Genomic DNA, 11,972 nt, shown 5'->3' with positions numbered 1-11,972 from the left:
AGGTCTTGTTTAGGTTTTATGTCTGTCTTTGAATTTTGACTTTTAAAGTGATTTTATTCATTTTTAGTTTAGTCGAACTGATGATGGAGCTGGACTCCGAAACGTTTTCAATATCGATATGGTGAATTTTCTTGGCGTTTTCTTTGCTTTTAGATTCACATAACCAATATAAAGTTGCAGATGGAAAAATTTTTATCAAAAGACTAATTTGGAAAATGACGGTTTATAAATTATCTGATGAGTATAAGATTAAATTATATCGTCAAATAAAAAATAAAATAAAAATATCGTCAAAAGTTCGGAAACTGAAAGACCTCGTTATGTTAGTTTAGCTTTCCAAACTAGTAGAGATAATTCGCAACTTTCTAACAATGCACTGTTTGATCATTGTGATATAAAGAATGCATATATCCAGCTAAATAACGAAAGGAATCCTGAGCAAAACCTACAAATTGATTTTGATAGTAACAAGTATGCGGTAGTTTATAAAATGATGGTAGATTATGCATCATAGACAAATTGTGCAGTTGCACACAGAGATTATAGGTTTTTACATCCGATTGTCGTACTTGATATCAGGCGGCAAAATAAACATCTTACGGACAGTCTTATTAATATGAAGATTTAAGCTGAATTCAGTAATAACATTCCTGATAATACACATGCTTATGCTCTGAATCTTTCAGACAGAATAATAATTCAATTAGAATCTGATAATGAAAAAAATGAATATAAATTACTAAAAAAATTAAAAATTATTTCGGATTTATATCTCACTGAAATGATGTATTGCGTAAAATGTCAAAAATACTGATAGTGAGCATGCTCAGTATGTTATGACGCAAAATAATAAAATATTGAAGTACGGACGTTGCTTGATTTGTAAGAAAATTAAAACTTCTTTTGTATCAACAAAAGAAGCAAAAGGAGGTTTCATCTTTTCAACTCCTGCTATCCCAGGAGCTCTAGGCGCTGCTGGGTCTCTGGCAGGAGGAGCTTCTGCCATAGCTAGTGCAGTCAATAAGAAGAAAGCTGATGATAAACTTATAGCAGAAACGAAACGACATAATGAAGCAATGGAAGCTAAAAGGGGATCCGGTTTAACATTGATTCCAGCGAAAATAAAAATCTTCACCGAAAAAAATCTTGTGGGGTTATCTAATTGAATCCACCAAGAAAATAATACCCATTAAAGCATTAACACAACATGATTTGAAACATTGTTTGGGAGTATTGAAAGTTCCTAGAGTCAGAGATATTTTCATGACGGATACACTGCCTTGGTCACCTTTTAAAACGGAGCGAGTAATTTTGAACCTGGATGTTAAAGAGATCACTGGAACACATTGATCTTGTTGGTATAAGGAAAATGATACATGTTAATACTTTGATAGTTATGGTTTGATATGACCTAACGAGTTTAAAACGTACAGGAATAAATGCAAGATTTTTGGTCCGCCTATAAAATTCAAAAACGTGGTAAAATGGGTGATGCAATTTGAGGACATTTATGCTTAGAAATGTTTGAAGTATCTTTGAACTCTGAATTGAAGTATCTCCCTTAGAGTGTCTAAAAACTTTAATCGAAACTCTTCGAAATGAACATTCCACTTCCAATTTAACTATTACAAACCTGAGAGACTTACGACTTGAGTTTTATAATACTGATTTATGTTTGAAATGTTTAGAGTCTGCACTTGAAGATAAATATAAAATTTATGAGTCCAAGATCGATTATTTTGAAGAAAAACTAATTAAACAATTTGATGAGAAAATGTGTAGTTGGCAGTCAGCTTCCGATGACAAAGGCAAGAAGTTAGAATTGCATGTTGAAGAAAAACTATTCAAACGGGAGGCTGTTCCACATGTCGGTGATTCGAAGCGGGAAGAAATGTTGGCGCGTGGAGAAGTTGCAACGCAGTTTTTTTAGCTTATGGTCGTGGCCCCTGGTTTCAGTTCTCGTTTCAAATTCTAATAATCCTACTGGGACCTTGTATGAACAATGAATATACTTGCATACTTCAATGACGTCCCCACGCAGACGTCGATAAAAGAATATTGGAAGCTTTATAATCTTTAATCTTTATTAATAGGACTTAACCTTCAAGCCTGGAATTATCTTTGTTGCACGTCTTTGAACACTCTCTTTTAAATTTTTGTCATTTCCAAGTCTCGGTGACCACAAGCGGCGTTTTCAAACTCTAGGCACGACTGCAACAAACTGCTTCATTGCTTCTGCATCTAGGAACTCGTAAGAGAGTCTGATCACCCAAGAAGTTTGTTGGATTTATTAGCTTCCGTTTCAACTTGCTTAGAAGATTTCAGCTCTTTGTCGATAATGTCGACATAAATTCCCAAATCATTTTCACACCAGAATTTTCAATCATTACTCTCTCGTTGCAACCATGTCTTCTCATACTGTAATCTTGCTGTTCAATGTTCTTCCCGAATCCCGAGGGGTACTTTACACTTGTCAGCATTAAACCGCAGCTGCCACTTATCAACCCAGTTAACTAAACTGTCAAGAACATATTGCAATTGCGCTTTATTTGACGCATCCTTTACTTTCTTATAAAGTTTTGTGTCGTCGGTATACATAGAGCACACGCTGTATACTACTTCTGGCAGATTGTTTATAAAAACAACGAACAAAACAGATAACTAATGAAATATGTTAATTTATTCTAAATGTATATAACGTAGGACACACATTTGTCGAAACGTTGCAACTTTTATACTGCTCATTTCTGCCATCTGGCCGGTCTCTTGTACAGTTGCGCTTTTCATATGATTGGGGCTGTTCCTACGAACAACAGCTATTTCCACACAAGTGGGTTTACGATTGTTCTTTCATGCCATCCTTGTCGGTAAAGCCTTTTCTAGTTATGCGCTTGTCCGTTCAAAGGTCTAGTAGCCCACTCCACGTCTGATCGTCTTTGACACCTCCAAATTGCCATAGAAGAATTTCGAATTTTAGACTTAACATGCAAGCAACGAACCTTCTCAAACTTAGGAAAGAATTGTCCCTAATGCCCGCTGAACCTCGAAAGTTCACGCAGAAACATTCACTTTTCGCTTCCGACTTTTTATTATTCGAATTTCTTTAATTTGCAGATCCATGGGCGGAACAGCTAGTGCAGTGGTCGATGCCGAAAATGCGAGTGGCCAATGGTTGACAGAGAGTGCAATCAACGACCATATTTTCGTTTGTGAACGCCCAACAGGTGAAGTGTGTGATGTTTTAATCACGTCATTCAAACATGAATGATGAAACGTACACGTTTCACCATACTGCAAATAATTTGTTACCAGAAAATTTCACTTTATCCAGTAGGATTTTGATAAAGCAAGCATAAAGCAGCATAAATGAATTCTTACAACACTCAAATACCGATAACAGAATGAAATCAATTTTTATCGTGAATAATATTTAGCTTGTATTGCATAAATTGGCTGTGAGGAGAGTATATTTAATTTGAAACATAGCAATAATCAGACGTGCTTCCTTTAACAACAATTAAGGCTCAACCCCGCCGATTTCCTCGACGAAAAAAATCTACTTTGTTTTTTGTTTGTTTGAAGGCCTGACGAGAAAATTTATGTTCGATTTTTTTGCCATATATAAACTTCAAATGAGCCGATCAACGTTCAATTTCAACGAGAGACAAGGTCAATTACGTACAACAATGAGGCGCTCTCCATTTTAATCCTATTTTTTTCAATCCACTTTATGTTAATCTTTCAACCCTTACTTTAGATAATTTAATTTTTTACCTCCATGCATGAACTGCAAACTAGGCACTGAAACTTAGCATCGCCTCTTTTGGAACATATGCTCTCAATTCTTTCATTTCAATTAAAATATTTTCTTCACAAAGTCACATGCTGCCTCAAATGACGATTGAGTGGAATTTTTCCATCTTTATTAGTTTTGATTCATTCAATTTTGATACATTCATTAGCTCATCAATCACTTAAATTTCAGATTTTATTTTCAATCAAACTTGTTGGGAAGATTTTTCAAAGCCGAAGGGCAAATCCCCTATGTATGGAGAATTTCCTATCATTGGTTTATCAATTATATGGTAAATAAGTTTTTATTCATAAAACAAACATTGCAAATGGTTTAGTTTTATAAATATTTCTCTTACTTAAAATCACATTATACATTCTTCAATTCAAAGTCGTCCAGATAACTTATCTTGAATTTTTGATATTTTTGCTACATCATTCTTGTTCAGAACTTAACCTCTGTCAGTATCCACACTTATCATTTATGTCTCTGGTATCATTCGTATTAACTTTGCCATTTCAGTATTCATTTTTGGTCTAAAATACTGGCAACACCATCATCTATAGTAAACTCTTATAATGCAACTTGAGTGTCCTTATATTTTTAAATTCTTCAATAATGTTTCTATTTCCCTATTTCGATTATTTAACCAGAAGATTATTATTTATTATTTATCCTTTCCAATTTTGCTACTGACATTTAAAGAGCACTCACTTAATTCTTACCTGTACATAATTTGTTATGAAGAGTTTCCCATTTTAGTCCACTTCCGTCATTTACTGCTCACTTACAAATAATTATTTTATCACTGATAATCAATGGCACTCAATATGCTGTGTGATTCAAATTTTCAAAACGAAAATTATCATCCCGCATCTACATTATATCATAAATTTCGTATGGAAAGTTCATACGAAACCAGTCATAGTTTATTAAAGACTTCTGTCTTTCCAGCATACACCGAAATGAATAATTATAATGATGTTTTTAAAGTTATAAGTTTTAACAATCACCACTCCAGAGTCCAGCTCATGTAACCTCTAATTGAGCTGAAACAGCAGATTTTGAAGCTATAATGACGATTGCATGGGTGATTTGAACTCCGTCCTGTTTGTAGTTTGTACTGGACAGCAAACTGAGGATGCTCAACTCTTACTATGGGGAAGTCCACAAAAAATTTTCTATTACGTCATTTGTAATGGTTTGATGCAATTAAAATATTTACTTGGTTTTGCTTGCACTTAAGTTCAATCCGTTGAGATGAGCATCATTATAGTCTATACCAAAACTTGATAAAGTCATATCTCATATCTATCTTATTTATTATATTAGTTAACAATGCTGATTCACTCTGAAGTCCTACTCAGAAAAAGTGTTTTTTTTTTCTTCTGATGAAGCCGAGATGAAAATCATGCGTGGATTTTGCTAAAATTTGATATACGAGTTCCTTCGTAAATCGATTTATCAAAATTCAATTCACTAGGCCACGTGAGGCCATTAGGTAAATATAATATATTGAATCACTCAAAATTTGATTTATTAGCTTATTTCGTCGATTTTTATCCCTTTAACCAGGTTAATTTCCACTCTATTTATGATTATGATGTTCATTTTTAAGTAATTTCTCTCATCATTCTCCATCCTGCTCATCACCTATAGATGCCTTTCAGTAATTCGTTTGGAGTTTAATGTCCGTTTTACTCTACTTATTCACATTGTGTGTAAATTTTGTAAGCAGATTTCTTCCACGAACTCAGAATATATTTAGTTGAATGGAAGTATTTTGAGCTATAAGTAGCATCTAAACAATTAGCATTTGAACAAAAATAATGATCAATTATGTAGCATGTCTTGAATTAGTCCTACTCTTGGCGAACCTGGCTGGGGTTCAAAGGGGTGTTGAAGGAAATTTTACGGCTATCGGCGGTCACGAACGAACAATTAACCGCCCGGTTAAGTGGTCAAGAGTTTAAAATTTGTTGAAGTTAAATTAGTCAGAAAACTGTGATGGAATACTTAAGGAAGTTGTCGCAAAAGCGTCGTCTTGATTGAGTCACCAGAAGAATACACTACTAATGTTTCCAATTTAATTAGATTAAAATAAGCTGATTATCCTGCTGATAACTGTGTAAATAGGCCTAAGGTTCCAAAACTGCGTTGGTGTGAAGGTAACAAACATGAAATATTGACTAACTGAGACGGAGAGTTATCTGGATTGATAAGTTTCCAGGTTAGGTGAGTTGATGAGTGGGTTCATCGGCATGGTCATTTATTGAATGTGGCAAACAGAGTGAATAAATTTTATAAGGGTTGAAGTTTAAACATTAATTGGGTTAAATGTCAGCCTACTCTATGGTCCTGGTAAGCGAGTTAGTTCCAGTCTCACTGAGCGGTGTACCCCTAACTGTACTGGTGCGCTCATGACAAATATTTACAGTTCCCAGCTCTAATACGTAAACAAACTTTCGAAAATGACAAGATTTCGATTCAAGGGGTCGCAAATCAAATTAAATTTTACTTCTTTAATTTTGGCCGCTTTATGCAATGTCTGCTGCATGGCGATTGGATTTAATTTAAACGCAAGACCTCATAATAAATTGCGTCCATAAATTCTGGTCTAAGACGCCTGCAAAAGAAAATGATGGTTTCCATGATACAAAAGAAGGTTAGGAAAAACAGAAAAACAGACGCATTAGCAAATAACTTGACATTAAAATAACTAGACATTCCAACTGAAAACATTTCCTAATATATAATTATACCTAGTGGGTTACAGCTTCTCATTTGGATACGATAGCCTGGTAACCGACACAACATTCTTCCTCTTCTCGTGGTCAGGAGCCTGCGTTGCGGGCTGGGAGGAGTTTGGAGATTCTTGTTATTACTTCAACCGCCTCGACGTGGACGTCGTCACGTGGCTGACGGCCCACGAGCTCTGCCAGGGAATCGGCACGCACCTCCTCGTCGTGGATTCCCAGGAGGAAGATGCTTTTATTCGCGGCAAAATATCTGAAGGAGAACAATTGTGGATTGGATTGTACTGTGAGTAAGCCTGGGCATTTCGCCCCCCTGCTTTGTTCCGTAGAAGTGCCACAAATGCCTTCGTATCTAAGTTATAATGTCGTTTTTTCTTACTAGACAGAGTGGCGCTTCATATATTGGAGCTTAAATTAAGGTAAAGATTTAATGTCACTTATTTGCTTAAATCGCAAGCTGACTAAAAATTTAAAAGCAAAGAATAGACCACAAAAATTCATATCTTTATAGAAAACGTTTCGGAGTCCAGCTCCATCGTCAGTTCGTAGAATTTAGAATATACATAGAAAGTCACAAGTTAATACAATTGAAAGCACAGAACACAATTAGAACCTAAATTTACAAGTAATAGGGCATAAAAACCTATCTATTCACAATTTCAAGGGGATAGGAGCTCACAGCTGAATTTAAGGGGACCTGCTACCTAAAATTTTCAATTTTGGCGTTTTTCGGTTTTTGTGCTCACCTGAAAGCTGGAATTCTGCTCTTTCCAATGGTTTCACTGCCATCGCTGTACGCCAATATTTACGCTCATGACGTCTCTTTAAAGGGAAGCCGGTGGGAGAGTTCTTTAAGTAATTAGATATAAAGTAATTAGCTGCTGAAATCTTTGAATATAGTTTCTACTTGAGGTGTATTAGATATAAAGTAATTAGCTGCTGAAATCTTTGAATATAGTTTCTACTTGAGGTGTGCTACAGTTACATGCTTAGTCTCATCTTAAAGCTGACATTCTGAGCTTTCCAGCGATACTACTGCGATCCATGTACGGCAATATTGACGCAGATGGCCGGGCTTTAATGGGGGGCGGGGGGTGGAGTTCCTTCACTAAATAGACCTTAGAAAATTAAAGCGGCAAGACTACATATCTTGGTGTATCTGGCATCTGAGCTCAGTTACCCTCCTAACATTGTACGTAGAGGTGCGCTACAAGTTGCTGCTAGCATCCTTGAGTGGATTAAGCTACAGAAGCCTGTAGTTTGGTATCCATGCTACATTGAGTGCCTATTTCGAGGTGCACGGGACTTTGTCGCGCCGTCCTGAAAAGTTCAACTTATTGTCACGGAAAACCTATCTCCTCCTACAGTTTTCAAGCTACAGCAATGAGAGTTATATCATTCGATTCGTAAAGACCATATCTATCGACCTATCCATCGCTTTTTTTGAATTTGTGCATGGTTCGTCTTATATATGGGGGAGAAGGGGGGGAGGGGGTAAAAAAAGTGAAAAAATGAGAAAAACGCGCATAAAAAAAACTATGGGGAAAATGAAAAAAGTGATGGTATAGTTGATAGGTATGGTCTTTACGAATCTAATGATATGTGTCTCTATATTGTCGGACGATATTTGTGGGGGGAGATTTTCTATAGTACCCGTTATTTGTCCGTTTTCTATGAATATCACGTTTTCTATCAATTTTTTCGAAAAATTCATAGAAGTAAAATGTTATTATTTTTACATTTTACGTATGTATGTGCAGTTTCATGATGATCGGATGATAACTGTAGGAGTTATAGGCTACCTCCAATTTAGGGTAGCAGGTCCTCTTAAACTGGGCCTAAGCTTAAAAATGTACAATGATTCTAAGATACGCAAATCTGAAGTACCGGAGGTAGAAGCTAACACCCTTAAGTCACTGTCAGAAACAGGCACATCACACTGCTCTGCGTGAGTGCGCACAGCCGAATGAGGGGGGCGCGATAGCAACTGTCCCGTCCGACAACTCCTGCCCTTATGCTCAGCGATCCTGGAATAAAGATTGCGTGAAGTCATCCCGACGTACGCAGATGCACATTGTGCACAACGAAATTGATAAACAAGGGACGATCGCATATGAACAGGGAGCATATCTTTATATCTAAAGAAAGAACCGATTTTGAAACTGTTGAACTGATTCGGGGTCGAAGCGTATTTTTCTTCGCAGATAACCTGTATTATTTTTAGCCTTGCTTGAAAGAATTATGTAAATATGTAAATTCGTCAAATCAATATGTATGTGTATATGTAAAGTCGTCACAAGCGTCTGTTATTTAGACGAAAATTTTCGACTTGGAAAGCTAATGCAACATATTTTTGTGCAACTGTGCAAATACTCAATGTGCGGTTATTTTTAATTATTTACCTCCCGAGTAGCCTACAGTATTTTCTTGCCTATAAGCAACACTACTGAAGGTTTACTGAGTAAGAACTTTGACAAGTATGAAATAGAAACAAAATCAACTCGGCGAATCTACGAAAATCTACGAAGAACACCCATGCCACTACTTACGCAACCACCCACCTACACACAGACAAATAGCGCAAACCCCACACAGATACTACACCAACATACTAAAATCAGTACCCCAACCCAAGGCAACACCAGCACAAAAAACACTTACACACAATTATGACACTTAGAACGCTGGAGCTGGCCGGCAACAACAAAGTCCTTGGACAAAACACTTACACACAATTATGACACTTAGAACGCTGGAGCTGGCCGGCAACAACAAAGTCCTTGGACACCCACCGCTACCAGACACCCACCCACCAGATAACACAACGACATAACCTCGGCCCTACAGCTCTGGAGCGACCCCCTGTCGGTGGTGTCGTACCTGCGCGAGGGGGTCTCTTATAAAAATGAGACCGGGGAACCACAACAGCAAGGAAAATGATTGATTTGAAAACAAATGCAATACACTTGTGTTTTATAAGTGTAAATTTTATACAATAATATAAGAAATAGCGCTTTTCACATTTTAGTTGAGCAAAACAACACCGCGTTCAAGTGGGTGGATGGTTCGTTGTACTCCAACAACATCACTCACATGTCGCAACAAGATGAGGATGACGTCATCGCTCAGGGTGAATCCAAGTGCGTCGCAGCTCAAATCGATAGTGAGTTATGAGCAAGCTTGGAGAACTCGTTACTTAACTTATCGAATTCACTCCAACCGAATAAATTTACGAAACTAAAATCTGATTTATGTCTACTCATGAGGCTATTTTTCAATTTCCCTTGGAAAAGTAGCGTAAAATCGTTTAGCAAACATAATTGCAAATATTTTCCTGACTTTGTGCAGTAACCTGTCATTATGATAAAATATGCAACATGAAATTTAACATTTGCATCTATTAAGACAATAATTTGCTAATTAGCCTCTACGGAAGTTAATGAGGAGTCCTGGGACCCGTTGACATGCACAGAGACTCACAACTACATTTGTGAAGTTGCTGCCGGGACGCCGGTCTACATCTACGTCCCTCCTCGTAAGTATCACACAAAAGAAGTAGTCCCAAATGTCAATGAGTTATAGTTAACGAATCACCATGTAGTAAAATACTGTTTAATGAGCACTGACTTAGCCCATGTTCCATGAAAACTGACAAATTTCAAGTGCTCTAGAAGCTTGTAACAACAACAACTGTTCGTTATCTACCGGAATATACTCGTGGAGCATATTATCAATCGTCTCTTGTTTATGCCTTACTTGGTGTACTAAGTACAGGTTTCAAAATTATGTTCGATTGGGCTTCAAAGGATACACTTGATTCAAATGCGATATATTTTGTAGTTTTCATTCATACAAGTTGCATATTCGCTTGGAGTGAAGAAATACTTTGGGGCTCACTAGTTGGAATTATACTATCATGATTCAAGAGGATGTGTGGTTTATACCACTAAAAATTATAGTCATAAAGCTTTGCAATAGAATGATCAAAAAGTTTTCACAAGCTAGATGCTTTAAAATTTCATGAAGCAACAGGGTAAATTTGTTATTGTCGTCTGTAGTGCGATTGACAACTTACGAGTTAGCGACACACAGTATTTCTCAGTTAATTTATCTTGGGCCAATGTATTATGGGTGCAGTTAATCTTCACTGTTTTCTTTCCTGTGTAGTGGAACAGTACTGCCCAGATGGCTGGGATCTGGATCAAGACTTTTGCTACCTTGTATCTAGCAATGAGATGACGTGGAGCTCCGCTGAATCTTTCTGCCAGACTGCGGGAGGACATCTTGCTTCAATTAATTCTTGGATAGAGCAAGACACCGTCCACAGTGAGTACATATGTAAAATATTTTATTAAAGTTTTGCGCTTTTTTTGCATACTATAAGTCTTTTGAAGCGATTGTGATTGACACGATTTCGTTCCATTGCACTGTTAATAATTCTACCTGTACATTGATTGGATTATTTAAGCAAAACTGGTTTCCCGTTATATTTTCCTTTCATTAACTCAACAGATCATCTGGGCGACACCAGCTGGATTGGCCTGAATGATCGTCGTGTTGATGGAGTGTTTGAATGGTCCGACGGAAATGCTGTCGTCATTCAAAACTGGAACATGGGTACTTACTTAAGTGATAACTGAGATTAATAGACACAATCAATTATGTTAAATGCTACACTGACTGTTAATTTGATTTGGAGTCGCGCGAATAATTGAGTTGTCGATACACTGAGAAGCTGCATGTGCATATTAATTTAGGCAACATGCTTTGACTTGTGAAACAGAAACGACTACATAAATAAAATAGACTATGTCGGTGTATGTTCTGACATGGTCTGTGCTATGTAATAATATAAATGGTTCATTATTCAGGAGATCCATCCGGCGGAGATGAAAATTGTGTGGAAATGAAAATTGAGGAAGGATTTTGGAACGACATGACGTGCTCAGAAGCTCAACCGTTTGTGTGTAAACGTGGCTACTCGACGACTCCCCTCGGTCCGGTCACTACCACCACTCCAGCTCCAGACTCTGGCTCGTGTGGAGAAGGGTGGGAGGAAGACTCGACCTCTGGCATCTGTTACATGTTCGTGAATGAACTTCTAGCGCAGGCTGATGCTAGGCTGCGCTGTCAGGAAATGCCCTACAGCGAAGGCCAGTCCGTCCCAGACCTTACTTCTCTGTCCAATGAAGACGAGCAGCTCTTCGTTGAAGGTGAGTAAAATTGTAATTGTTTTCCTCACCGGTGAGGAAGATCTATAAATTTATTAAATTTTTGTTTTGCGTACCCTGTATTTGGCAAAATACTGCAGAGATTTTTATTTGTACTTGTAACGAATGAAAAAACGGAATCCGAACGGAATTGTTCGGAATGAAAACTCGTAGACGATTTTAATGTTTTCTGAAAACAAGGAATTGACAACT

The 11,972-nt window shown here is 37.1% G+C and overlaps 1 protein-coding gene across 1 annotated transcript in view; it reads left to right on the top strand.

Moving 5' to 3' along the window:
• The first annotated feature begins 3,126 nt into the window (after nt 1-3,126).
• The window catches only part of LOC108673665 (macrophage mannose receptor 1), a 50,530-nt gene continuing 41,684 nt past the window's right edge, over nt 3,127-11,972 (top strand). The window contains exons 1-7 of the mRNA XM_018161523.2: nt 3,127-3,224; nt 6,632-6,835; nt 9,578-9,712; nt 9,974-10,084; nt 10,717-10,875; nt 11,062-11,166; nt 11,421-11,762. Coding sequence (XP_018017012.1) covers nt 9,643-9,712; nt 9,974-10,084; nt 10,717-10,875; nt 11,062-11,166; nt 11,421-11,762 — 787 coding nt within the window. The 5' untranslated portion in view covers nt 3,127-3,224; nt 6,632-6,835; nt 9,578-9,642. The remainder of the gene's footprint in view (nt 3,225-6,631; nt 6,836-9,577; nt 9,713-9,973; nt 10,085-10,716; nt 10,876-11,061; nt 11,167-11,420; nt 11,763-11,972) is intronic.

Source organism: Hyalella azteca, unplaced genomic scaffold (assembly GCF_000764305.2).
Source record: "Hyalella azteca isolate HAZT.00-mixed unplaced genomic scaffold, Hazt_2.0.2 contig9392, whole genome shotgun sequence".
Lineage (NCBI taxonomy): Eukaryota > Metazoa > Arthropoda > Malacostraca > Amphipoda > Hyalellidae > Hyalella > Hyalella azteca.
The sequence above is the reverse complement of the archived record's forward strand: the minus strand, read 5'-3'. Positions and strand labels throughout refer to the sequence as shown.